The sequence below is a fragment of the Alternaria arbusti genome (genome assembly GCF_024043155.1).
Source record: "Alternaria arbusti strain BMP 1465 chromosome Unknown scaffold_36, whole genome shotgun sequence".
Lineage (NCBI taxonomy): Eukaryota > Fungi > Ascomycota > Dothideomycetes > Pleosporales > Pleosporaceae > Alternaria > Alternaria arbusti.
Window position 1 is genome coordinate 59,644 of NW_026249976.1, and position 26,585 is coordinate 86,228.

At 53.0% G+C, this 26,585-nt stretch overlaps 12 protein-coding genes across 12 annotated transcripts; 5 read left to right on the forward strand and 7 right to left on the reverse strand.

Moving 5' to 3' along the window:
- Window positions 1-368: 368 nt before the first annotated feature.
- J4E86_011522 (uncharacterized protein) lies at window positions 369-1,220 on the reverse strand (the record flags this gene model as incomplete). The annotated part of the gene is made up of 1 exon (XM_051452013.1): window positions 369-1,220. The coding sequence occupies one exon, from the start codon at window positions 1,218-1,220 to the stop codon at window positions 369-371; it is 852 nt and encodes a 283-aa protein (XP_051296809.1).
- Window positions 1,221-1,528: 308 nt separating this feature from the next.
- J4E86_011523 (uncharacterized protein) lies at window positions 1,529-2,332 on the forward strand (the record flags this gene model as incomplete). Its single annotated transcript, XM_051452014.1, has 2 exons — window positions 1,529-1,924; window positions 1,985-2,332. 2 exons carry the CDS (start codon window positions 1,529-1,531, stop codon window positions 2,330-2,332), a joined length of 744 nt encoding a protein of 247 aa, XP_051296810.1.
- A 480-nt stretch (window positions 2,333-2,812) lies between these two features.
- Window positions 2,813-4,334, reverse strand: J4E86_011524 (uncharacterized protein; the record flags this gene model as incomplete). The annotated part of the gene is made up of 2 exons (XM_051452015.1): window positions 2,813-2,841; window positions 2,960-4,334. The coding sequence occupies 2 exons, from the start codon at window positions 4,332-4,334 to the stop codon at window positions 2,813-2,815; spliced, it is 1,404 nt and encodes a 467-aa protein (XP_051296811.1).
- Window positions 4,335-5,480: 1,146 nt separating this feature from the next.
- Window positions 5,481-6,664, forward strand: J4E86_011525 (uncharacterized protein; the record flags this gene model as incomplete). Its single annotated transcript, XM_051452016.1, has 2 exons — window positions 5,481-6,051; window positions 6,099-6,664. 2 exons carry the CDS (start codon window positions 5,481-5,483, stop codon window positions 6,662-6,664), a joined length of 1,137 nt encoding a protein of 378 aa, XP_051296812.1.
- A 224-nt stretch (window positions 6,665-6,888) lies between these two features.
- Window positions 6,889-8,033, reverse strand: J4E86_011526 (uncharacterized protein; the record flags this gene model as incomplete). Its single annotated transcript, XM_051452017.1, has 2 exons — window positions 6,889-7,777; window positions 7,852-8,033. The coding sequence occupies 2 exons, from the start codon at window positions 8,031-8,033 to the stop codon at window positions 6,889-6,891; spliced, it is 1,071 nt and encodes a 356-aa protein (XP_051296813.1).
- A 619-nt stretch (window positions 8,034-8,652) lies between these two features.
- Window positions 8,653-10,914, forward strand: J4E86_011527 (uncharacterized protein; the record flags this gene model as incomplete). Its single annotated transcript, XM_051452018.1, has 1 exon — window positions 8,653-10,914. One exon carries the CDS (start codon window positions 8,653-8,655, stop codon window positions 10,912-10,914), a length of 2,262 nt encoding a protein of 753 aa, XP_051296814.1.
- Window positions 10,915-11,100: 186 nt separating this feature from the next.
- Window positions 11,101-12,090, reverse strand: J4E86_011528 (uncharacterized protein; the record flags this gene model as incomplete). The annotated part of the gene is made up of 1 exon (XM_051452019.1): window positions 11,101-12,090. One exon carries the CDS (start codon window positions 12,088-12,090, stop codon window positions 11,101-11,103), a length of 990 nt encoding a protein of 329 aa, XP_051296815.1.
- A 2,789-nt stretch (window positions 12,091-14,879) lies between these two features.
- J4E86_011529 (uncharacterized protein) lies at window positions 14,880-15,290 on the reverse strand (the record flags this gene model as incomplete). The annotated part of the gene is made up of 1 exon (XM_051452020.1): window positions 14,880-15,290. The coding sequence occupies one exon, from the start codon at window positions 15,288-15,290 to the stop codon at window positions 14,880-14,882; it is 411 nt and encodes a 136-aa protein (XP_051296816.1).
- A 738-nt stretch (window positions 15,291-16,028) lies between these two features.
- On the reverse strand, window positions 16,029-17,333 carry J4E86_011530 (uncharacterized protein; the record flags this gene model as incomplete). The annotated part of the gene is made up of 1 exon (XM_051452021.1): window positions 16,029-17,333. The coding sequence occupies one exon, from the start codon at window positions 17,331-17,333 to the stop codon at window positions 16,029-16,031; it is 1,305 nt and encodes a 434-aa protein (XP_051296817.1).
- A 776-nt stretch (window positions 17,334-18,109) lies between these two features.
- On the forward strand, window positions 18,110-19,152 carry J4E86_011531 (uncharacterized protein; the record flags this gene model as incomplete). Its single annotated transcript, XM_051452022.1, has 2 exons — window positions 18,110-18,282; window positions 18,378-19,152. 2 exons carry the CDS (start codon window positions 18,110-18,112, stop codon window positions 19,150-19,152), a joined length of 948 nt encoding a protein of 315 aa, XP_051296818.1.
- A 2,870-nt stretch (window positions 19,153-22,022) lies between these two features.
- On the reverse strand, window positions 22,023-24,825 carry J4E86_011532 (uncharacterized protein; the record flags this gene model as incomplete). Its single annotated transcript, XM_051452023.1, has 3 exons — window positions 22,023-22,784; window positions 22,832-24,707; window positions 24,800-24,825. The coding sequence occupies 3 exons, from the start codon at window positions 24,823-24,825 to the stop codon at window positions 22,023-22,025; spliced, it is 2,664 nt and encodes an 887-aa protein (XP_051296819.1).
- Window positions 24,826-25,412: 587 nt separating this feature from the next.
- On the forward strand, window positions 25,413-26,053 carry J4E86_011533 (uncharacterized protein; the record flags this gene model as incomplete). The annotated part of the gene is made up of 2 exons (XM_051452024.1): window positions 25,413-25,479; window positions 25,542-26,053. The coding sequence occupies 2 exons, from the start codon at window positions 25,413-25,415 to the stop codon at window positions 26,051-26,053; spliced, it is 579 nt and encodes a 192-aa protein (XP_051296820.1).
- Between the last annotated feature and the right edge of the window lie 532 nt (window positions 26,054-26,585).

Consider the following 26,585-nt stretch of genomic DNA (forward strand, 5'->3'; position numbering starts at 1 on the left):
TCAGAAAACGCACGAGAAAGGTCTGCTGAGATAAAGCGGATGTTTGTCGACTCGCCGTACCGAGTGGGATTAGAAGGAGAAGCCGGGCTACGCACATCCGTTGCGACAATGATACTCGAGAAGCTGGAAGAGGAAGCGCGGAGTAGGGGTTGGCCGTGGTTACTGTTGGAGACGGGTGAGCACATGCCGAAGGCGAGGCGGTTTTATGAGAGGTGTGGGTTTAGTCAGCGGGGGATGTTTGGGAAGTATGTTGAGGCTGAGGGGAGTGTGTGTTATGAGAAGTGGGTTGGAGGTTCTGCTTCTGCTTCGTGGGTGTAGAACAGCAAGGATGGCGAGTAAAGGAAGGAATGGCCCGAGTTCTGCGAATACTAGAGGTGTTCTCCACGCACGAACAGTGGCTGATGAGTCCGCTCCAGTGTATATACAACATTGCACACCTTGGGCCTATGAGTCACGGCATCAGCTCTGTCCTCGTTCCGTACTTGCCAGTCCGCCTCATTGACCTCGCGCTTGTCCACTACACGCCACAAGTCGCCGGGGTGTGGGAACGCTGCTCCTTGGGGTATTACGTCCTTTGCAGCTGCATCTAAGAAATAGAATCGATCCTTGGAATAAGACAAAGCAATCCATCGTGCCCCCGGTTTCGTCACTAGCGCTAAATTCACAGCCATGACTACTAAGGGATGGATCAGCTCCGGGGTTTTGGCGGCATCCAGGTCTAGAGGTTCGTAGGAGCGGATGGCTAGTGGGTATGGCAAGGGGACTAGGACGTCGTCTGCGCAGGCAATGGAGTCGCATGTTGACTTGTCCACTATGACGGAGTAGGCTGCACGCTTGCATGCGCGCATAACGGACTGGTAGTCAAGCAGGTCTACGGCGTCCCAGCGCATGCATGCAGCTTCTCCTATGTCCTTTCGCGGATCCTGGTATATTTCCTGTTCCCGGATCTTGCCGACTTCAATCGCTACTTCAGAGTAGTCCAGATTGTGTATCTGTCGCGGTGCGTCTACATGGGAGCGCAAGTGGTAGGAAAGCAGTGATGTGCCGCAGCCTATGTGTAGAAGTTCCGGCTCGGGCGTGGGTGTCGCATCCAGGGCATCGACGATGTGGGGATCTAGGGCATTGGGGGCCTCTAGCCACTCGAAGGGGTCTGTATTCGCAGCGAAGCGCTCATTCCAATAAGCTTGCGAACCGAACGAGGGTGGCTGTTTAGAAGGCATTGCGAACTGGGAGGCATTGCATTAGAACTGGCTTCAGAACTATAGGCGTGATTAGTTGTCATATCTCCACTAACAGGCTCAAACGTAGATGGTATGGGTTTTAGGCGCGCGATATGCAACCTAATTCACGAGTACAGGAGTGATACCCGTATGGAGGTTTGTTGCGGTGTGTGAAAGTCTCGAGACGCGACGACGCCCAACCTTTGGAAAGATTAAATGCGCCGGTCCGAGCGTCCTCCGAGCCTCGATCATTTCTCATCACTCGGACTCCCGAGGCGACGAGACGACGAGTATCACCACCCACAGCCATGGCCAACCTCCAATCGATACCACGCTTTCTCCTGCCCCGGGGCCCTCTGCTCCTGCGACCCCAAGCCCGCGCATTCCTCCCGTTACCCTCCCCCACGAGCGCCCGCCATGCGTCCATTACCCCCAAAGGTCTCTCAGAAGAATTCCGAAGACGGCGGGAAGCACAGCAAAGCAAAGGAGCACCCGTAATACCTCAGCCCGACAAATACCGACCGCCATCGCACAGCAAGCGAGCCCCGAACCGCAATCTCGAGAACAAGATCTATGGCGCGCCCGTATCCGAGGAAGACAAGAAGCGCATGGCGACGAAGAAATACCCCAACATGATGAGTCCCGAGGGCACCTTCTCGCATTGGTTCCTGCACAACCGGGCCATCCATCTCTGGATAACAATGGTAAGACACCCTCTCCCATGCCACCCAACCACCCCAAAGCTAACCCCGCTCTCCCCACAGGGCATACTCGTCTCCCTCGCCATAGCAGCATGGTACATGGACTTTATCTCCAAGACCGTCTTCGGCCACCTGCTTCCCTCGCGCAAAGATTTCTTGCGCCACCCCTTCGAATCCTCGTCGAGATTCATTGAGGTCTACAAGATGCATATGGAGCAGACGTCGCAGCAGTACCAGCAGCAGAGGCTGAAGAAGGCGGAGGAGGTTGAGAAGAGGAAACAGTACCGGTTGGAGAGGATGAGGGAGGCTGAGCTGAAGGGCGAGGAGTATGTCGAGGATCCGAGGTATTATGTTGGTGAGGATGGTGTGAGGCGGAGGAGGGTTAAGAGGTGGTTTGGTATTTGGGAGTGAGGTGTTGGTGGGTGGTCTCTCCAAGAACGGAGATTATCAGAGGCAAATCTGTGGTAGGTTTGGGCCGCGCAATGGCATACGGCAGTGTAAGATCTGCGTGATGTACGGCATCGAGTCGCGCAACGGTAGTGGGGAAGAGGTCAGCAATACGACGTCTGAACCTCAGCTTCACTACAATGCTGTGAGAAATTGGTATCACGAGGCATGTACATGAAGGTGTGTATACTAGATGGGCGAATCCTGTTTTTCAAGAATCGACAGTTCAAGGACATCTCCTTTTATTTCAACATTTCAAAAGTCTCGACTCTCTACAACCGCACATCACCCCCATCTTTCTCCCTCCTCCCAAACCAAACCCCATCATCAGGTCCCATCCCCCTCTCCCCCCCCTCCACCCCACACAACCCGCCAACCTCCGCCGGTACCTCCCAATCCCCCATCCCCTCCGCCCTCGTCGCAAACACCATGCCCAACCCCGCCTCAGCATGCCACCCAACGTGACAATGAAACTGGTAGAGGTACGTCAGTATATGTCTCACATGCACTTCGTACAGTCAGAGCTTACCAACCACACCCCCGGATTATCTGCCACAAAGCTTATCAACAACCACCCATATGCCTCCACACTCGCCGTATCCCTCCTTAACGGATTCGTTACATTTATGTGGTCGTTAACGTGACTAGGGGAGAGCAGAGTAGAAGGCGGATACCCGTGTCCCTGGGCCAAGACAAAGAATTTGTAGCCGTGGAGGTGGAAGGGGTGAGTTCCGTCGTCGAGATTCTGTATCAAGATCGTTATAGAACGTGTGGATTTGGTTTGGTATGTGAGACGGTGGAGTGGGTCGAAGGGGTGTGTGTCTAGTATGCCCTCTTGCGCCTTCGTCTCGGGAGTTTGTGTTGAGAGTAGAGCGTTGAGAAGCGGTGATGTAGCATTGATGCGGAAGGAACTGTCATTCAGATACCCGCGCGAGAGCCTCCAGTCGCGGATCTGGAACGAGGAGCGCAGGTAGAGGGTGTGTTGGAGATCGATGTCTGGGGCTGGTACTGCGATGACGGGGGCTAGGGTGGATGTGTTTAGATCTCGACATTCTACGTCGATGATCTCGGGCCAGTCTTTGCTTGTTGGGATGAGGTCTTTCGTGTTGTCGTCGTTCGCAGAAGGATAGTATAGTACGCCTCTGACTTCTTCTTGTAACTCTGGCTCTTCGTATGCAAAACAGTGGGTTATCATCCTCGCGCGCATCCAGTAGATGCCTTGGTTTTCCTCCTCTTTTGGTGGCGTCACGACGATGCTGTATCGTTGCGCAGGATTGATGTTCAGCCGATGGATAGACTGGGGGTGCACATCCGTGCCATCGACTTCTGTGACCTGGAACTCGTGTTCGTCGATCTGTAAAGCAAATTCTGCAAAGGCTCCGACGTTGATGATGCGAAGTCGTGTGTTGCTGGTACGAGATAGGTTGAACAAGGCATTACTAATGCCAGACGAAGAACAGTTGCGATTCGGCAAGTCGGTGCAGTTTCTCATGTTCCTTCCGTTGATCAAGGCGGATGGCGGAACGGGCTCATCGTTTTCGCTACCTGGGGCGAGGTACTGCATGAGTAGGTCGGAAGAGAGGTCGTAGTAGTAGTCTGATACCATGACTACGCGGTCTTGCTCGTACGGCACCTTTTGCAATTTATCCTTCTCTTCCCCGGCCCTTGCATGGATAATAAGAGGTCCCACCAAACCATCTGACGCTTGCATACTGACGTGCGAATGGTACCAGTACGTTCCCGTCTGCCCTGATACATTGAATCGGTATGTGAACGAGTGGCCTGGCGCAATAGGGCATTGAGTCACACCCACCGTTCCGTCCATCCAGTTCGTGCCATTTTGGTAAAGACCGTGCCAGTGAATAGAGGTAGCGTTGATAGCTTGATTCTGAACATTAACAACAAGCTCGTCGCCTTCATTACACTCGATAAGCGGTCCAGGAAAGGTGCCGTTGATGAGTATCATGGGTCGATACACGCCATCTGGGCTGAGAATGTGATCGGATACTACCCATGTATACTCTCGGGTCGTAGGTGGTGCGTTGAAATCCCATGATGAGGAGAGTATGTAGTCTTCTTCCGGTCGAAGTCTTGCAGGATGAGCATCAAGGGAGGGGGATGTATCATTCCGGGTACTTGTCAGACCCCGATACACCAGGGCTATGACTGTACATATAAGAAGCGAAACAACGGTCACGGGCCTGATCCATGGCCACCGATGAATGTGATGGTGTGAAACGTCGTGCTTGTCGCTCCAGCGCGGTTCCAAGTCGTTTTCTTGGTCTTCGCTGCCTCGAGATTGGGAATCGTCTGTGGGTGCATGCAGCAAGCCAATTTGCTCTTCAGGCTTGTGCATGTTCGATTTAGACATCTCTTTCATGCCGAAGCTTTGGTTGCGGCCCATCGCGATTAGCTTCCAAGAGACCTCATCAAGTCCCTGCCGGTATAACCAAAACGTGGTTCAGGGTGTATATGTAGCAGTAATTGTTCTTGTTTGATGTTTGGCAATTTCCGTGTCAAGCACCCCGTCGTCCCTGCGTCGGATCTGATCGTTGTAACGTGCCATCTCGTTCAAGGAGCCTCTGAACACGACCGCCACCACCAGCCAGCCGCTGCACGGGTCCAGAAGATCATCACGCTACGCCACCCCACCTGCAGTGTCACTGGTGTCAGGTGTGGCCATACCTTGGATCTGCGGGTCGTACCAGGTTTGCCGAGTTCGTGTCCAATCAGCCCCGCACGTTCATCTCTCAAAGCTATCTAAAGCTTGTCGACCTTCCTAAAAAGCTTATCCTCCCGCATCGATGCGCGAAGTACTCTCCCTAAGAATGCGCACATGTGCGCTGCGAAGAATGTCATTGGTGGAGATGTGACGGCTATACTGCAGGTCGTCCCAGTGATGTCCAGACCCTTAGGCACTACCTAGCGGAAGCGGCGCCTCATGACCCTGGCAGATGAGATGAAAAGCCCTGAGGAGAAACTTCATGTATGCCTGCTTCTGTCATTTCATCCGGCGTTTCTCCGTTGTCTTGACGTTCCTTGGTAAGGAGATATTGTGGTAGAAGGAGCCGAAAGGGCGTGCTAACCAAAACAACAGATTTGTCTAGCCATCATGATTACTCCACTCGTTTCGTCTCTAGCACTTCTAGCGACCCTGAACCCCGTACAAGCCCAAAGCACATTTACAGGGAAAGCCTTCGACCGTATAGCCATAATATGGCTCGAAAATACCGATTACGACCTCGCAGCAGGAGACCCAAATCTTGCATGGCTCGCAAAGAAAGGCATCAGCCTCACGAATTACTTCGCAGTAACCCATCCTTCTATGCCCAACTATGCAGCTGCCATTTCAGGCGACTACTACGGCATCAACCACGATGACATGGTCGCTATTCCCTCCAACGTATCCACCTTGGTAGATCTCCTCGAAGACAAAGGTGTTAGCTGGGGCGAGTACCAAGAAGACATGCCCTCAGTAGGTTTCCAAGGGAAATCGTACACGAACCCCAAAACTGGAGCGAACATGTATGTTCGCAAACACAACCCAGCTGTGCTGTACGACTCAGTTGCGCAAAAGACGGAGAGGCTGGCGAAGACAAAACCCTTGACCATGTTCAAAGAAGACATGGACAAGAACCAGTTGCCGCAGTGGATGTTTATAACGCCTAACATGACCAGCGACGGTGATTATAACCTGCGCATTCCCATAGAAGCATACTCACGCCCACAGGCCACGACTCCACCGTAACAGTAGCAGGAACCTGGACGCGCAACTTCCTCGAACCCCTCCTCACAAACAAGAACTTCATGAACAACACCCTCGTCATGGTAACCTTCGACGAGAACCATTCCTACGGGCAGCAAAACCGCGTCGTGGCCATACTGCTAGGCGATGCCGTGCCCGCCAGCTTAGTCGGCACCACAGACAACACGTACTACAACCACTACAGCGAGATCGCCACTGTACAAGCAAACTGGGGCTTACGTACGCTGGGCCGCTGGGACGTTGGCGCAAACGTCTTCAAATTTGTAGCGGAAAAGACGGGCGATACGGTGCGAGCTTGGTCGGGCAAGGTTCCGTTGAGCAATATGTATTTCAATGCGTCGTATGCGGGCAAGTTGAGCAACAAGAACAAGTCGGTTCCTTGGCCTGTGCCTAATACGGATGCGGTGTATGCGGGGAGGGCTGTGTTGCCGGCTATTGCCGATACGTGGGGGAAGCAGGTTGGGCAGTCTGCGTATACGACTGCGTTGGAGGTTCCGGATGGCATGCATCCGGAGGCTGAGTTCAAGTAGACGCGCTCATGACTAGAAATTTGAAGATCATCGCTTACATAGAGGAAGAAGTACCAATGAGTACTGAGCTATCGATTGATGGTACGCTTTGCAGTCACGCTGTAACTATAAAGCGTAACTGCAAAGCATACGATCAATCAATGGCCCAGTACTCATTGGTATCGACTGATCCGATATACATTAACCCTAGACTGGGCCATGCCCACTCTATATACCGCTGTCAACTAAACTGCCCATTGTCTGCGCGACGCCTTCTTTGCCTCCTCCATACCCTTGGCATCGCGCCGCAACACAGCACCCACAACCTGTATCCTGCCCACATCTGCATAGGCGCCCTTCCCGATTTCCTCTGGCCATATATCGGGGTGTAGGATCGTGTACTCTGCAAGATCCGCGCCTTCTACTTGTTGCAGTTTCTCCAAGAAGATGTCATGCCCAGGGTTGGCCGTGGGCATCGCGACACCTGTGTAAACGACGATAACACCAGTCGACGACAAGATTTTCATGCCTTCTTCTACGATGCGTATGGAGAGGTCGAGACCGAAGCCAGCGCCACCATCTGCGTATATGGGTAGATCCTCGCCGTCTGTACTCGATGCGATGTATGGTGGGTTGCTGACAATCAGATCCACACCATGGTGCTTCAGATCTTCAGGCACGGTCGCGAAAAGGTTTGACTCAGCAAAGCCGACCTTGACGCCCGCCAGCTGTGCATTGACCTCGGCCAGACTCAGTGCACGCGGATTCAGGTCCAGCCCCAGCGTCTTTGCCTGCGGGTATGTCCTCGCCATGTGTATCGCGCCTGCGCCGGCTCCGCAGCAGACATCTACGATACTGCTGGGCGCATGTGGGAGGTGTCGGGATATGGTTTGGAGGGAGCCGACGAAGAAGTACGTGTCGGGGCCGCAGAAGACGGAATCGGACGCCGCTGGGAAGGAAGAATGGATGTAGTATAGCGAGGAGACATCAGGATCGCGACTCGGGAGGTTGGGAATGTACAGGTTGGATACGCGGATGGTGGAGCGGTAGCTTTTGTCGTCATTCTGTGTGATCACGCTGGCTTCGTGGAGGCGTTCGAATATGTCGTCGGGTATTATCGATCGGAGTGCTTCTCTGTCACATTATTAGTACTGCAAGATATACGATACCTCTTCCGTAGACGACAAATGGTGAGCTGTATGACCTACCTAGTACATGACAAGTTCCACCCAAAGAAGTCGTACGCGTTCTGGGCATCTTCCGTCGCGACATTCGAGCGTCTTTTCTCCACTACCCTGCCCTGCGTCTCTGGCGACGGACACACAAAGACGTAGTTCTGCTTGGCTAGATGTTTAGTCAGGGCCTGGTAGGCGATGGTAGTTTCCGACATGGTTGGAGGAGTGCTACACGTTTGTCTCCGCGGGCGACTTCATGGCGTAACGCCTCTGTGACATAACCAACATGGCTAAGTGTCAGTGCACATGGTACCAAGAGTTGACTGCGCCGCGGAGCAGAAGCAGGTGTCAGGGTGACGTTGTTGTTAGTAATGAAGGCTGCGTGAAAGCCTTCGTGGATGTCGTGATCTGGCCTGATCTACCCGAATGAGAGCTGTTCTAGACGCGCAGTGCAGATTGCATGCAAAGAACCATCGCTTTTTCTTGTCGCTTGTCGCATCGCTTGCAGTTAATGGACAGATTGATGTCGCGAAGACGTTAGCTCCCACGCGTACGGATCGCGCGCTTTGTGGGGTGCGCTTGGCCTAGCTGTAAGCAGTCTAGTGCCAGATGTCGTCACGGATCCATTTCCCGGCGATGACATTGACATCTCAAAAGACACCGCTGCGTGGTGTTCATCGTCAGCATGATCTACTGTGCGTGTTTGTCTGGGGGCGCATGCTTCGCCACAGCTGCGCTAGGAAAAGTCAAAACCCATGTGCTACTTCATAGCTGGAAGAATGGATTACTATTCACACCAAACTCACGCCTGCACATTACGATAGATTACTCATAATGTTTATTCTACAGACTACTACAGCTGTACTCATTGCGTTTCTTGCGGTCATTGCCTACAATGAAATTCGAAATCGTCTTGCGAAAGGACGATCAAGAAGAAAGGATCTTGAAACCCCAGGCAGCCCAACCATACCCGCCGCCAACGATGCCAAACCACTAGTGGATGACGGGACTTTGGAGACATCTCCCATCATTCAGACGTATCACTCGATCGATCCCGAACTGGAAAGATACAAGCAGCTGTACTACAAACTCCATCATCTCGAACACCACCCCGAAATCCTACCAGAGTGTCGCGAGCTTCTCCTTGGTCTCCTCTCCTCAACAACCGCCGATGCAGCCAAGGAACCCCACAGCGGAATCTTGACCGTCGAACAATTCTCGCGCGATGGATTAGATGAGTTCCTCAAAGCCAAGGACGTCGACGTTACCAATCGCTGGGAGGAGTACCTTTCACGTCGCAGAGCCGGTGGATCCCGCGAGATGTTCAGTGACAAGGAAGAAGCGAAGTGGTGGCTCAAGCAAGCAGCACCAGTCAAGTACGTCGATGGCGCATGGCTCGGACACATCAACAAGATTAGCACGCCATTCAAGTACCGTCAAATCACCAAGAATGCCTGGCAGGTCATGTCCGAAGAACTTGGGGACGGAGATCTCGCAAAGAATCACGTCCAGGTGTATCGAGAACTGATGGAGGACATCGAAGCTGGGCTTCCCGCTGCCGATTCGGAAGACTTTATTCATCCCCGTCACGATCTGACTGAAGCACGCTGTTGGAAAGCCGCCATGGCACAGCTCACCATCTCCTTGTTCCCCCACGAGTTCCTTCCAGAGGCTTTGGGCTTCAACATGGCGTACGAGAGTCTGCCGCTCCACTTGTTGAAGACCGTCAAAGAACTTCGCGAACTTCGACTAAACCCCTACTACTTCGAGCTTCATATTTCCATCGATAATGCCGATTCGGGTCACGCTGCGATGGCAATGGCTGCAGTTACCAACTACATCGAGTTGGTTGCAGAGCAAGAAGGGGAGGAGGCGGCGCGTATTGTGTGGAAACGCGTACAGGCTGGCTACATCCTCGCTGAGGGCTTGCCTACGACTCCCGAAAGTCCATCGCTCAAGGTCCAGGCCGAAGAGCCCTTTCCTCGTACGGGCACAGAGGCGGCGTTGGTCGACATATTCGCTGCAAAGAGCTTTGTTGCTCACAAAATCCACTGTAACAGTCGCCTGAAAATTGGCCGCCGTTCTTTGGTGGACTGGCTAGAGCCGAATGCTTTCAAAGACGCTCAGTGGCAGAAGGAGTTCGTACAAGATTTGAGTAACTGCAAACCTTGGGTCATAAAGGGTGACAGTGAGAAGAGCAGGCTGGTCAAAGAGTTATCATGGGAAGGCAAGATGTTTGGAAGTTTTACTGAGAAGGAGGTGGAAGTCGTGAAAGCGTGGATCGACGAACTTGGCTCGCCCGTTCAGTCTCCGCAGTCTGATCCAAGCGTGTACTTTGACTTCACGGGACAATCTTCTAGTCCCCCGGTAGAAGCCGTGACCCAGGACTTGAACATCCTTACCAACTACCCCGTCCTCGCGACACCAGAACCAATTACTTCGTTCACGACCTCTGACATCGGCAATCTGAGCATCGACGAATCCCTCATTCTCGATTTCAGCAACCTCAATCTCAGCAATCTCCTCCCACTATGGCTTACCTCACCCACTCTACTTGAAGCACTACCCGCAGTACCCGTCCGCGCTGCTGACATGTTCGGCTCCGCCATCGTACGTGTACTTCGCGCACAGACCGGGTTCAGTGCGGAAGGTCCTGGTGTCGCCGGCATGGACGAAGTTCATCGGACCGACGACGGTCACGCTGTCGGTCTTGTGGAACTTGGCTTGCGCATGTGCCGCAGGGAAGGTCTGCATGTACCTGTCAGCTTGAAAGAGGGTGTTGCTTTGGGTAGTGATGGGATTGTGTCGTTTTCACAGTGGATGGTTTGGATGGGTATGCGATGGCTGACTCATCGGGATTTGCTAGTTGGTATGGCTTGGGCGTTCATGGAGATGCACGAAGCGCTGGCTAGATGTCAAGAAGACGTTGCGTTTTTGGATGAAGAGAGTCGAAACGTACTGCAAGAGATCGCGACTAGAGAGAGAAAAGGACTTGATGTCTGCAGAGAAGAGATATTCAAAGACCAGAAGCGCAAGGAGGAGTTTAGCAGAGGTCTCTTCCTAGCAAGACGAGCGATCAAATCATGTTTCACATAGCAATAGTGGGAAGGAGATCATGTGTAGAACTAGGCATCTTACGATACCCATGAATTCATTTGTTCAAAACGTGGCCCTCAGGGCTAAAAGAAAGAATCGAAATCAACAGGCAGACTATATACAACTCTCCAGCTCAAAAATGTATGTACAATGAAAGACTTTTTAACAAGCCAAGGTAGTCGCCCTCTACTTCTTGAGGGTAAGAAGACCGGGCCTGTAGGGGAGACGGTCGTAGTCGCCACCGGCGTTGGGGTTGCGGCCCTGGTACAACAGCTGCAGGTTGCAAGGGTCGACAGTCATGGTCTCGTCGTTGGTGACCTTGACCAAGTCTCCGTGGGAGATGTCGTTGGTCCAGGTGGCACCGCTGTTGGCCTTGCCGGCGAAGGGGTTCTGCTCGGTAGCAGCGTTGGGGGTCCAGCTGCCGCCGAGGCTGGAGGCAGTGAAAGAGCGGAAGTAGCGGCCACCAGAGCCGACGGCCTCGACGATCATGAGGTACTTCTTGGAGGTTCCGCCCTTGACGGTGTAGACCTGGACAGCCTCGAAGAGGTTGTTCTGGGTGTCGCTCATGACGACGGTGGAGGCAGTGCCGAAGTTGCCGGGGAAGTTGCCCTGGGGCATGCTGGAGCGGTAGATCTTGCCGTTGTCACCGGCGAAGAACAGGTACATGTTGGTACCGTCACCGATCAGGGTCTGGTCAATGGGACCAGTGCTGGAGCCGGTGATGGTTCCAGAGAAGAGGGGCTTGGCCGCACTCCAGCCGTTGGCGTTGGTGGGGTCGGAGGAGGTCTTGTAGGAGAAGGCGGTAGGTCCCCACTGGTAGGCAATGACCCAGGTGCTCTTGGGCTTGAAGTAGAAGAGAGTGGGTGCGACGAGACCCTGGTTCATGGCGTTCTGGGGAGCAGATGCCAACTCGTTGAAGTTAGAGACGAGGCCGAAGTTCATGGAGCCGTACTTGGAACCGGTGTCGTGGTTGGTAGCGTAGACGAGGTGCTTGCCGTTGACCATCTGGGTGGTGAAGTCCTTGAGGTTGGCCCATCCGGCCTTGGGCTGGGCAAGAGCGTTGGATGAAGTCCACTTGTAGCTGGTGGGAAGCTGGCAAGTCTGGGCTGAAGCAGTTGCGCCCAAGAAGGCGACTGCGACAGCGGGAAGGCTGAGGTCGGTAGGAGTGAAACGCATGGTTGCTGATGTGTGGAGAGACTGTTGAGTGAGTGAATGAGGGACTTGGTTGTGTAGTGAGGCCTTACAGACGGACAGCAACAGGATACTTATACCTCCAAGCCTGATGTCGGACCTACCAACCCACAACGTACACAGCCTGGCACATCGTCTCCACTACGCAGACCACCTCATTGTCTCGACCGATCACATTGGCCTCGGTGATAGCTCATCCCGGCGCTGGAAATTGATCTCCATACCGCGGGTCTGTTTGCGGCGTAGTATATTGTTCCGTTGTTGTGGGTATATTAATGACATGGTGTTTCAAGGGAATTGGCGTACCTGCGCGGACACCAATTCTCCGTAATGCGGGGATTACCCGGCAAAGGGATGCCATGCCGTTCAGAAGCCCGGTTGGGGAAGGCGCCAAGTCATGGTGGGTAATGCTTGATTTCCATGCAGGCTTATGCGGCAACTAACGGTCTGATCGCTAGGGCTGAAGGCTCTATTTTGACGTCTTTCGGTCTCTGCGATTGGTAGTAACAAGGCCATGCAACCATTTTGTTTCAATGTTTAGACGCGACAGAGGGTGGACAGCTGTGTTGATTGCTGGAAACAAAATCTCGGCGGTATTCCCACAAATGTGAGTGGTAGTTAGCTTTGTGATACAGAAACTGCCACCGGGTGTTTACCAGAATCCACTAATCGCGCCACTCAAGGTTTAGTGCCCGCTGTGACCAGATGTCAAAACACCGTGAAACACCCGGTGGGCGGAATCTAGAAGCAGGTGCAGAAATGTCGGTGGCGCAACAATGCTGGTGGTGGTCAGGCCAGCGTTTGAACGATCACAGGCAGCTCAGACGGGATCTTAGCGAGGTTGAAGTTGTTGGCAATGCTTATGCTGCGGCGCATTGATACCCGTCCTGACATTGACACTACGTCAATGGATGTGGACCTTTGTTTCGTTTCAACTGCGTGGCACAGGGGAAGATAACGACCGCTTTTGCACTGCCCTGGAGTCGGTGAGTGATCTCGAAGCAGTTCATTCCGGTCGCGCATAGACCATGAGTCTGCTGTAAGATTGTACGGAGTGCGTTCTAGATGGAGAGGACGTGGTCGCCGAGTACACCTACCACCTACGCTACTGAGATCATTCCAAGATTCGTATGAAGACGAGGCGGTAGGGTCGGTAGTTGAGTCGACTCGTGGAATTTCTTTGCCCGTGAGTATGAACAGCGGTGGTGTGTGGCGCCACCGACAGTGCTGGCAGCCAAGTCACTTAGAACGTTGCCGAGGAATCAAAGCCGACCAGATGACCGACTCAATGTGGACTAGTAGTAGAAGTCGTAAGCTGAGCGCAAGGGTCGGGACGAGGACTAGGGCTGTATATTGAGCAAGTGAGCCCCTTACCGTGTTGACAGTTCTGGCGAATTTCTGCGACAGTATCTCTCTGCGCGGTATCTTGACTGTATCTTGACACACAACTCGACAGATGTCATCGTACATTCGGAAGCACGGAGCCTATCTTATGGGTACCTTCCGAATCCACTGTACCCCATACCAAGCCTGTAGGAGCCGTGTAGGAAGCTGGGCATCCCAAGACACTAGGCATCTCCCGTGGCTGCAGGAAACGTTCCCAAGACGGATTTTAGCATGGTTCTGGCGCTTAAATGCCCCGTGGGGAAGTAATATAGTTGTCGGCAGTCGCGTGGTTCTGACGATATGTGGCGTCTTGCCTAGAGACGGAATATTCAACGCCGCCCGTTGCGTTCATACTGACACTCAGTTGTAGTGTGGGTAGGCTAACCTGACAAGTCTGTTGAGACTCCTCGCAAAGCAGATATCGAGATTAGCTCCACGGTGTATTCGCTGTCCCACGAGATGGCAAAGTGTCCATATTGGCCTAGGGTTTGTGTGTACGGGATGCAAGGACAAGGAATATTTAGCCGTTGCGAGTTTGCGCAGGCACACGGACGAGCTGGTCGGCTGAGAATACTGCACATTCTGGCTAAGACGTTGATCGTGCAGTACATGTGGGAGGCATGATTGATATGAGGAAGGAAAGCAAGCTGTTGTCTGAGTTGTAGACGAAGCGAGTGCTGACTCAGCCACTTCCCTTTTCGGAATGTGTACGCTGGGGAAGTAGCGACTCTGCACATTCCTCGTTTGCCACTTCTGACGCCGCAAGCTTTCATTTCTTGAGACTGTTGTTTGGTCGGAACGGACATCATGTTGTATTGGAAAGGTCGTTGTATCATTAGCAGATGTATAATGGTTTGGCATTACAGGCATCGCATACCCATCTATTTAGCCTCATGATGAGCCCCTCTCACTGGAATTCGAAACTGCCGGTAACAATTACACTGTGTTGGAAAGATGGCAGGATCGCAGAAGGTGCTACTACCGCCTAAATCCTGCAGCTCCACTAACAACGACGGAAAGTGCTCCTCTAGTACCCCAGCCTTATCCCTGGATGAGTTGAGGTCCCTCAAACTCAGATGTCTGAGTACTGGCTATATGGGTGAAGCCGGGGTTTGTGAAGCCATACATGTCTTCATCAATGATGAAATGTGCCCAGGACCGTAAACGCAATGTGTTTCGAAAATGTAGTAGTTGAAGGGCCGTATACTGCAAATCCGTCAGTTGAAGAACCGCAGTGGAAGCAGATGTACGTACTCTCATGTAACACTCAATATATATGTCCACTCAGGCAAATTGCTCTTGCCATACGAACACTCGCACGCGCGTCTGCGCGACTCCGCTGAGTACCCCGCGCGTGTCCTGTGTATCGCATCCGTGTCGGGAACGCCTCAAAGATAGACGCCATCGTCACCCCCAGGCGCCGGCGCATCACCATTCCTCTGTTCTTCAGCCGTGGCACCATTCGTCGCCGGAGCCACACTGCCGTTCGTCGCAGCACCATCAACCTTCTCCTCTTCGCGCGGCCTCCACGGCAGACCCCTTACATCCTTGACCTCATTCTTGATCGCCTCCCTCCGCTCCTCGAACCTCTTCATGACCTGCTTGTTCTCCATCAGCGCCTCGTAGCAGTCGCGGTCGTCGTTTTCGCGCGCAAACTCTTCGAGCTGCTTGTTGCTCGATTCGAGGTGTGTGAGTTGGTTCGTGAGCTCAGAGTACTTGGCGTAGAGCGATTCGACGGAGAGGTCTTCGAGGGCTTTGGAGAAGCGCGTGAAGGTTATGGGAGCGGCGTCGGCGGACATGGCGGGAGGTGGTTCGAGAGTAGCGCGTAGTCTTAGGGTCTATTGGGTTCGCAGCAGTAGCCGGGACGTCAGGTGAACTGTGAAGTTGGGGTGTATAAAGTTTTGTGAGCAAGGTTGAGGCGTGAGTCTGTGTGGAACATGACCGCATCTGGTGGGGCAAAAGAACGGAGCTACCCCGCCAGACGCTGAGCTGTTGCCTGAGCCCACTGAATCACCCACCGCTCTTGTGAACGGTTGTCTGGAAGCTGTTCATGTTTTTTCTGCTGGATCGGCAGTATATAAAGTCTCTACCTTGTCAAGATTGCATCAATCAGTAAAATACATGATTTTCCGGCACTTTGGCGTACGAGCTCCTCCAGTCCCCCTGCCATCAACGCTTGCTAATCCAAATTCTAGGGAGTGGTTAACGCGCTGGCCTGCTAGTCCTTCACCGGAAAGTTAGCCAGTTCCTTCGGGAGCGTGTGTTCGAATCACACAGGTGTCGCATCAAACCGATTTTTTTGCCCATGGAGAGGACATCCCGCAAGGAAAACATCTCTTTTTTGTCTGCAAGATCCTGATAATAGTAATTAAGCCCTACGACACATTCCAGGTCTGTTCGGTGTTGAGAACTAGCTTTTTGCATCTCTCCTGGACGTGTATTCTGCTAGCCCTACCCTAGTACACAGAACTCGATATTTCAGCACGTGTATTCTAGTAGAATGTGATACGTGTCCATTGCTTTGATACATACTTCCACTATCTTCCAGGATTCATACCAGGCATCAGATCCGGCTTATCGAGCACCATACCCCGGAGCAGCACCAACTGCCTCAACCCCTCCCAATCATCACCCTCCTCATCACCCCGTCTCCACACCTCCTTAAAACCCCATGCGCATGCAATACGATCCAATGCCGCCCGCTCATCTTCCCTTATGTATCGATCCAGCAGCGGGACACCAGGCCTCCAGACCACTCGGTCGTGGTGATCGTTGTATGTTGTAAGAGCGACGAATCCGAGCGTGCCGGTGCACAAGACATACGTGCTCATGCCCATGAAGGCGTAGAGCTTGAAGGTCCACGGGTCGATGAAGCCGCTGTAGACGGAGAGTTCCTGGGCGATCATGTAGAGAGCGAGTGGGGTGAGGCCGACGAGTACCCCCGGTAAGCCCATCTTTGTGAGTATGCGATGCCGCCGCCATGCAGGAGCGCGGTAGGTGTGGTCGACGACATCTAGGGCCAGTGCCAAGTCTTTCGCATCAATGGCGGCCGTGAGCGCTTCGTCAGCGAGATCAGCTGGAATGACCTGCTTAGCCGACTTGGGCGAGGGCTTGGAGAACTTGGGTGGTGACGAGCCTTCCACTGGGACTGGTTTGTTGGCGTAGAGGTAAAGTGCCTCGGGAATAGTCTTCGGGCGGGCAAGTAGTCGCTGCAGGTGGATGTATATAGCGAGGACGTTCGGTGATAGGAAGACTTTCTCGTGCTTGAGGAGACGCTCAGCGAGCTTCGAAAGATACGACGGCGAGGGCAGGGCATCCAGTCCCAGCATTTTCGAACTCTTTCTTTTCGCCGTCTCTGCCGTCTCATCCCCGTCCAGTCCAGAGAGTATGGCGCCCGCTGAGCTCTGCCTTATTGCCGCCTTCTGTAGTTGAGGCTGGCGTGCGCGTATGGCAATGGCTTCTTGCGCAATGCTGTCCAGTCCTTCAAACGCCTCCATTATAACGTGCTCCTTCTCGACCTTGGGTGAATTGAATATTTCCTGTATTCGCGCCTCCACTTGGGCAAGGTGACTCTTCAACGCCGCAATTCTGTCCGACGTATGTAGGCCGCCATCGTCGCGCGTGTCAATCGCTGCTGCCGTCCGAGGTGTTGTCGCGATGCCTCGTACCGATATACGGGGTGTCAGAGTCGTGGTTCGCGCGTTTTGCCGCCGTATCGAGGGTGTTCGGAGTGAGGATGCGGAGAGGAATGCGCGGCGGCTTGCAGGCTTCTGCAGTATATAGTCACACAACTGACATATTGGCCGCGACTGTGCGCGCATTGGCAGATTGCCAGGCTTCATGGCGCTGGTGGTGATATCGTGGGATGCGATCACCAAGCCGTCTGCAGGGCACGTTGCTTAGGTGTTTGGTGGGAAGCGATTAAAGTTGCTTATCGATAGGACCGCGACTGGAGGTTGTACACTCAAGTCCTAGCAACATCACGTAGCCTCCACGCTTAATTGGCAGCTGCAAGCAACTTCACTTCATTAGAAATAACTATCCCAAGGGATGATCCGCTGTCCTGAACGCGGAATGAGCCCTGGGAATCACGGGGCGTCGAGACGAGGCAACGTCCACCTGTACCCGAGGCCTACAGCTATTATCCAGAGCTCCGGTCACGATAGGCGACATCCAGGGACGTGTACGAATGAAAAGGGAGCCTTGTACCCTTGCAGTCGATATTTACTGCGGATGAACGCCTTTTGATGAGTCACCCGCAGGCGTGGCTAACGAATCGTACCTCGCCTCGTAACGACTGCCCTTGCCTCTACATCATCTGCGCAACCGTCTCACCAACGTCTTTGGGTTTATGCGTCATTACATCCTAGATGCGCCAACAATGTATCAGCAACTCGAGCGAGCGCGGGAGTGCGCTGAACGTGATCTAAAGCAGTAAGTACTGCGACAGCCGTCAGCTTCCAAAATTAATTACAGCCATAGAGCCAGCCTCAACTGCAAACTTCACCTCCGGAATACCGCATCATCCGAGGATGGCGTGGATGAGAGGCTGCGTCGCTATGACCACTTGACAGATGTTTTACACGCAGCCATTATTCGCTACACGAATGCTGCAAACATGGACGTCGTCGCACGTATTTTGACATTACCACGAGAGCTGCGGGACAACATCTACATGCAGTTATGGCAACCGGACGAAAAACACGATCCGACTCGCAGTGTAATCTGTTGGTGGGAACTGTTCCATGAGCCTTGGTTCAGCATAGACCACGATCCCGACACACCAGCAGGGTTATCAATGCTGTACATGAACCTTCGACCGCAAGTAATTGCCTATGTACGAACTGCATGTGAGACAAACACTGACTTCGTACACCCATCTTTAGGCCTCATTTCATCGACAAGACTTTCGTAGGACCCGTGTTCGCTAAAGAGGCCCTCAAGCTATTCCAGGATATCGTCGGCAAAGACCTGCGCCCAGTTGACGACAAGGATCCCGTAGCTGAATGCCTATTGCTCGACACTTCCGTGGCGGACTTCGTGAGGAGAGACGCATTTGGTGTTGGATTTACCATGGAAGAGCTGGCAAGGAATTTGGATCTGCGTGTGACCTTCCAGTGTGACGCGCTGACTGACAGCGAATTCTCCGAGATTCAGGAGAGCAAGACACACGATCAAGGCTCGCGCACGGCGGATGCAACGGCTTATACACGAGAAGACTATCTTTCAGAGATCAATGACGGCGTCACGGCTTTGCTGGACATTTCACACACTGAACGTGTTACTACTCACAACGAACACCGTCGCCACATGCAGACCCGAGCCAGAGTTGTTACCTTGGCTATACGACAAGAAGAAGACTTGGGCCCGGGCTGGGATCATGGTTCGCTGTTCCTGAAACTTGTCGCTCGCACCTACCATGGGCTGAGAGCCAAAGGCTTCGTAGTCAAAGTCGAGTATCACAGCGAAGAGATCGATCTCAAGGTATTGTTTGAGGATGACGTCTGGACTTGGACGGAAGATGAATGGGAAATCAACCTCTTTAGAAAGAACATGATATCATACGTACAAACGTCCGGCAATTCACCCCAGAGGTACGTTTGGGCACAACTCAGGGACCATCTGTTTCGACACACAAACCAAGACGATCTCACCGCATGATTGTACGACTGCGTGCGATGAATATAGAGGCATCAGGTGTGCATCGAAAGCTCGGGATAGACTTGGAAAAGGGCCATTTCGCAGGTCTGACATACGCCTGGCCAGCCAAGAATGGACCCGCCACGTTGATGCCGACGCATGCCAGGTATTTTTGATTCAGTTCGTCAGCTATTCTGCTTGGATGGTGAGTCCGCATCCATCCCCGGCTCCTGCATTTCGCCCGACAAATCTCCACTTCCGCCCACACTACCTCCATCAACCTCGCTGCTCACACTACCCCTACTTTCTCCAAACGTCGCAGCAAACTGCACAAGCATATTACCATGCTTCACGCTATCAACAATGTCTCTCGGATCCACACCAGCTCTGATTCTCGCCAGGATCTCACTCGCTTCCTCATCCGGCAGCGACTTGAGCATCTCGAACAACTCTTCCAGGTCTTGATGTTTACGTTTCGACTGAGTGTTCTCTGTTTCCGTGTACTGGCACACGGAATCGCGGGACGTGCATTCACTGCAACTGGGACGGTCGCCGTTGCACTATGGGTTCAAAAGATCAGAAGGCTACTTTGCTGATGTTGCTTTATATACATGCAATGTACTTGGTCTGTCGGTACCTTGGTTTTACGACTTCTGCAGGCTGCACAAGCTAGAGAAACGCGAGCTCGCTTCGGTTGCGATGGTGGAGCCTCGACTCTCGGTGAGGCTGCAGGGAGGAGAGGGCGTAGAGGGCGTGCCGCAGCACTGTCGCCGGAAATAGCTGGACTGGTCTGTTGCGGTTGCATTACGCACGAGACGGCGCCTAACAGGTGTTGCTTCCTTCTTCTGCTTAGCAGAAATCTGCAAGCAATCAGCCAGTCCAAGGGAAGGGGTGGCTTCAAGACAGATTCCTACGCGTGCATAAGGAAGGGAGGATAGCATACAAACAGTCGGGGGCAAAAAAGGTGTGAAGAATTGAGAAGTGAAAGGGAACCGGAGAGTGCACAGAAAGGCACACACCATTCCAAAGGGACATTCGGAAATTGGATTGACTGTACTTGTACAACTAAAGCCAACTTGGTTTATCAGAAAACAATACGACTCACCCTCGCAAAACATCAATATTACCCACTCGCTCCGCCCGCTTGCGGACCAAACGTCTTCTCGATTCGAATTCCTCAATCTTGCCACAGCTCTTGCGATCCCTCACGGATATGTAAGAACGTCGCTAACCACGCTATCCGCCGATCGCGTGGCCTGTAGCGTTGCCTTTCGCCACCGGGTCATGGACCCTGCATACGCATTGTTGCTGATGAACTAAACCCGAAGAGTTTATTATGGGGGTTTCACTTCTTGGTCGCCTCAAATGCGATTGTTGGGATGGGGTAGTTCCTGGTTATGGGTTTTTCGGTAATGTTAGCTGGTAGTTTGGCGTGTGGGCAGTGCGGTCCGTGGAAATGGGTCGGGGTTGATTTGCCCGATGTCAGTTGTATTGGCCGGTAGGTGTGGGTGCGTGTGCCGCAGTGGGGTTTTGAACTACCAGGTACTGCGACTACTACTCATGGTGTTGTGGTATATCGCCGATTGTAAGTAATCTTTGCGACCTTCTGGTACTGGCGAGGGTGTGTTGGCGCTGATGCTAGGTTATAAGCGCCGGTTATAGGCATTTGCTTCTGCCTTGCACTGCCTAGTCATGACATGAGTTTTCATGGGACTTGAGACACTACACCTATATCCGCAGTTCGTTCTAGCTTTCTGCTAGACTAATCTTACACCCTTCTCGGATGACAGGCTTGGTTCGGATCGGAAGCTGCTGATCTGCAAGACCGAAACCACAGCTCGCGAGATTTACCTACCTAGTTGTTGTTCCCGCCGCCAGTGACACAAACAACGAGAAGGATGCATGCACAATAGATTGAAACCGGTATCATCTAGACAAGAAGACTCCAAGCTGCAAGCACCAACAATTCCAGATCCACTACAACAAAGTCTCTCACCAGCATAATCGTACCAGCAACACCCCTTTCAATCACCACCTGCATCATGCTCTGCCCACCACATTGGCCACACCCACGGAATCCGAATCCGAACCAATCCCCTGCGCTGATCCACACCCATCTCAAACAGGTAATCCAATTGCGTCAAAGAAAAAAGGTGAACCCATCCCACACCAGCGAATTGTTCCGCGGAGCATCGCCCCAAATCGCGATCACTGTCCTACTCCCAAGACCTCAATCACACTACGCGAGGATGCCGCAATCGGTTCGGGAGACACGTTGGGCCAATGAGGAGCTAAGATTGCGCCGGAACGACGCCCTAGTGGAGCGCGGAGGTTCGTGCCGCTCTTCTCTCACAGACCCAAGGCGAGGGGAGCTAGGGCCAGGGTGGAGTTTGCAGAAGTAGAATGTGGGGACTGTTGTGGCCTGTTTGTGGGCCGATGGTTCATGGGTTTCTCGATGTGTTTGTCTTCGTAGCGTGATGTCTGCGATGGCGAATGCCGTGAATTGGACGGAGGCCGGCTTGGCTGCTTGACGAAGCTGGCCGCCTTGTCACCGTTGGGGTGGTACTGATTATTTGTAAGCGAGGATATCGTCGATTGTGGCCATGCTTGTGGTTTGGAAACCTTGATGAATAGCAATACTAGAAGGAGATATGTACTACTAGGGCATCTATGTTATGGTATTAGTGTAGAGCAGGCCAAGATTCCCACTATACGAGCTTTCGATTGTTCGAGTACTTCGTTGCGAATGAGCGAGTCAGTATTCATCATGGGTCGCGAGTCAACGACCTGGAAGTTTCGGCGTTACTATGCTATAGAATCCTCGTCACAGGACATGAAATATCTTCCTGCAATATTGTACCCCATTCCGCTTGACCTGAACCATCACCACCTCAATATTCAAAGTCATCATCAGCACTCGGGCCCTTGCTTTTGCTGACACTCTCCTGCCTCTGGTACATCTCAGCAATCATGCGACTTGAGCTTGCTTGATCAGGCTTCTTGTCGTCTCTCTCCTTGATGAATCGGGGGAACCTCAGACTGACGCCCTTGCCGCCACCAGACACCTCATCTGCGGCAGCCCTGTAGCGTGGAGACAGGGTTAAATCGGCCGTCTTGACTTCCCAGACATAGCGCGGCTCAAACCAGACATCGGGCTGGTCTTTGTTGCCGGTAGAATGGGTATAGAAGGGTTTAGGGCGGTCGATAACGATCTCGGAGAGCGTCTTGTGGAGAGTCTCAAGAATAGCTTCCGAGAAACCGGTACCGATGTTGCAAACAGTCTCGTACTTCTCCGTCGAGGGGTTGTAGCAGGCGAGCAGGAAGGCGCCATACCAGCTTGTGCGCTTACCCTTGCCGTAATAGGCCCCCAGGACAACAAGATCCAGAGAGTCGCCCACGCCGGCAAGATAATCTTTCTTGACCTTGAGCCAGTTCTGCGAGCGCTTGGATGGCTCATAGTAGGACTCTGGTCCGTCCAGCATCTTTACCATGAGGCCTTCGCAGCCTTCCTTGACGGAGTCTTCAAGAAGAATTTGGATCTCTTCCAGCTCGTTGGTGTTGCCAAACTTGGCGAGTGCAAACTCTCCTTCAACAGGTATGAAGGCTTCATTGAGATGTTCACGACGCTCACGGAAAGACTTGGTCACGAGAGCCTGCGATTGTTAGCGACGATGCGGTAAGTAGAAATCAAGAAGCTTACCTCGCCGTTCAAGTAGAGGAGATCGAAAGCGAATACGCAGACCTTGACCTTCACGTCCTCGACCTTGACGTCTTTCCTCTTTCGCGTCATGAGCTGTTGGAATGGCAACACCTTCTTTTCCACCATGTCCCAAGCAACCGTCTCGCAATCAAGAACGAAGCTTTGGGTGCCTTCCTTGACCCAGGTAGGCAGCTTGGCCAGAATATCAGGGTACTTTTTGGACAAGTCTTCCGAGTTTCGTGAGAAGATATTTGAAACACCACGGTCGCTCTTGCCGGCTGTAGGAGCAGCAGTCGCCAGCTCCATTTTTGCGTCGTGAGAGACAAAGTGTATTTGAGCACGCTCGCCGTCGTATTTGTACTCGCACGTGAAGTCCTTGCCTTCAAAACGATCCAAAACTTCTGTGATTGACTTTGTTGGTTTGGCAAGCATAGGTTTGAGCGGTACACCAGGCTGCAGGCGACAGTTCTCTCGTAGGTTCATGATACCGTGCTCAAGCATAGCGGGTATGATGACTTCGTAGCTGGGAAGCTCACTGTAGACGGTCTTCAGCGTGGCCTCGGCCTTTGCCAAGTCTTCAGTCGATGTCGTCTTGCCCTTCTGTGACATCTCGTGGAAGATCATAGCTTGCGCGACAGCGACTACCACAGTCTTCTCAGCAAGACCCAATCGAAGCTTTCCCTCTAGTGTCCGGACGATGAACTTGGCTTCGCTAGGTCCACCCTTGTCCTTTTCAATGTCAACATGCTTGCCCGAGTTGTGCGCATCAGCTGCCGATAGAAGCTTCTTGATACCGTCCACCTTTCGTCCTTGAGCACCTTGTCCTTCAACAGTAGCAATCCCCATGAGGCCCTTGCGTACGCCTTCTATTGTCAAAGCCTTGGGCTTGAACATGGTAGGCTGTTTGGATCGACTCTTCGCTGCAACAAGTCCAAGATCACCAATCTCGTTCTGGTCGCTCTTGATCTGTTGTAGGTTTCGACCAGTACTCTCGGAGACAGCCTTCATGATCAGAGACTCGCCGATACCGAGCTCGATGCCTGCGTAGTCGGCTGCGAGCTTGTTCACCATGAGCATGACGGTTGGGAGCATGTCAGATGGTGTCAGTCGCAAGACTTGGCGGAGGAAGAGCGAGCAGTGGGCGAGAATCTCCAGGCGCTTCGTCGTCATTTCGATCTTTGAAAACGTTGTGCAGAGTGCGGCGTATGGCACTGGCTCACCCGGTTTCCAGTCAGGATATGGGTCCTTGGTGTTGGACGAAAGCGTTGTCTGAACCTTCTTCCTCGCCTTGGTCTTGACCTCTTCTGGCTCCTCTTCGGAGCTCACAATCTCTTCCTCTTCCTTGTTTGAGTCGGCATCATCCTCGGGTACAGGTGACGATTTCGCCTCTTTCTTCTTGCCCTTCGCGACCTTCGCCGGTGCTGACACTTCCTCGTCGTCGTCCTCTGGTGTTGCAGCTTTCGGTTTAGCAGCCGCCTTCTTCGACTTTGCTGGTGCTTTGTCTGCCTTTGGCTTCGCAGCTGCTTTCTTTGGCTTCTCCTTCTCCTGCGCTGGCTTTCTCCGTTGTCGTTTTGTGGGGGGTTCTTCTTCGGACTCCTCCTCTTCCTCTTCTTTTATTTGTCTCTTCTTCCCTGTGTCGGAGGTTGTACTATCGACTTCCATCGCATCGTCATCCGCCTCTACCTTCTCCTTGGCAGGTGCCCTGACGTCTGCGTCTGAATCGACTTCGTCATTCTCTTCTTTCTTCACCTCTTCTGGCGATGACTTAGGTTCCTCTTTGGCTTCTACGTCTTTCTTTGCAGGCTTCGGCCTCGTGGAGAAGGAGAGTTTCGATTGTTGCTTCGCTGCGTCGCCGTTGGGTTTCCCGAAGAACTTTCTGTAGAGACCGTAAGCGTTGTCCAATTGGCTTGTAGGAGAATTCCAATGCCGTCGCCGCACCCTAACGTAGTCTGAGAAGACTTTACATACCCGAGAGTGGCCTGCTTCGGAGCCATGGCTACGAAAGTGCGAGTGTCGTGTGCGCCACCAGGCTGCTGAGGGCAATTGTGGCGTAGAAAGATGGAAGACGACTGCAACAATCGGATTGAGGGCGCTGACTTTAAATGGAGTCGTGTTGTTGAAGTGCAACAGGCAGCGAAGCGGAAGGGCATGGTGTTCCAGGCGGCAGGCGCGTCCACGGGTATCAAAGCGCGCCTCCTACGCGCTTGCCAAACGCGAACCTCGAGCGAGCAGACCCTTGCTGATATCGCGTTCACGGGAAAACTGAACAAGTGCCTTGCAGCCTACATTAGTGTTGGAAATACACTGCTGTGAGATGCAAAGGCAATGTAGTTCTCTTAGCTTTTCTGTCTATAGTTGTGCTTTGCAGAGGTAGCTGTCCTATTTTCCCTTGGATGGGGTGCTGACATCATTACACGCCATGGACTAGGCGGCATCTCCAGCATTGACATCTGCAACTTTGCAGCTCTACAAAACACCGTGTATACTAATATTAACCGTTTTCAAGCTGGCGAACTACTTCTGGAAACGTTCGGAGCCGTCTACCTCTACCACCCCGTCCCAGCCCTCGTCGCCGCCGAAAATGTCGAAACCATCTGCGGCACCTCGCCTCACGCCACAATTTTGCTTCAACCAAACCGCACTGCGAGGTCAGCACTCCCATAGACTTGCTAGCCAGCTCACTAACTAATGCGCAAGTCGGCTGAAACAGACTTCCTCCGCATATCACGCGGTGCAATCGACGACTCCATAACACAGAACCTCAACGCCCTCCTCACACCCGCACAACGAGGCTTCGACCCGACTTCTACAAGCACACGACAGCTACCGTCGCCTGATCACGGTCGGTCGCTACAGCCAGAGCAATGTGAGGGGTTCAAGGAGAAGGTGCTGTTCCCGAGCTGGGCAGTGCGATCAGATGTCTTGGACTACTGCGCGGGTGTTGCGACATCGCCAGACCCAGACGATCCGGACAGTGTACTACGGCAGATCGAAGACGCCAAAGCGAGAGAGAGGACCGTGGATGAGCGATTAGATCCATACTCGGGGAGCTACTTCCCACAGGAGGCGAGGACGGAGAGCTTGGCCATGCTCATGCGCAATGAGAGGGCAGTCGAGAAAATTATACGGATGAGGACGTGGAGTATGCTGGGTGAACGGTGTGGCATTACGAGCGAGTCTGCTGAGGTGGCGTTCGACAAGTGGAGGGACACACCACGGTGATGAGGTGGACTTGTGTAGACGGTGCATAGATACATAATGTGGCAGAGCATATAATCTCATCTCATTGCATATCTAGACGTGGCCATGCGGTCTGAGCAGAGAACGTGATGTGCAGCCAGCTACAGGGCCGTTCCTGCGCCATCGAACGCGGGCAGGGCGATATGCACAGCCAAGTTTAACCCCGATATACCCTACATGTACCTAGGTAGCAATGCATCGCTGATGGTAGCTTGAGCGCACTCTGGTATCGCGTGTCTTTGAAGCATAACGTCTCTCTCAAGTCGCAACGCGTTGAGCTGAGATGCCCCACAAAAACTTCGGAAAGTTCTGCGCAGCATCGTAACATCATGTTTGCGCGATAGACAAGACAGCATCATCTCAGCGACCAGACTCTGATGAGTTGAGCGCCGAAGCCAGAACTGAATCACAAACTGCACATTCACAGACAAGAGGTGTCCCACACCGTCCCACAACTCCAATCCATCTTTTCACGGATAATTGCAATTGGTAAGGATGACGGGCGGATATCGAT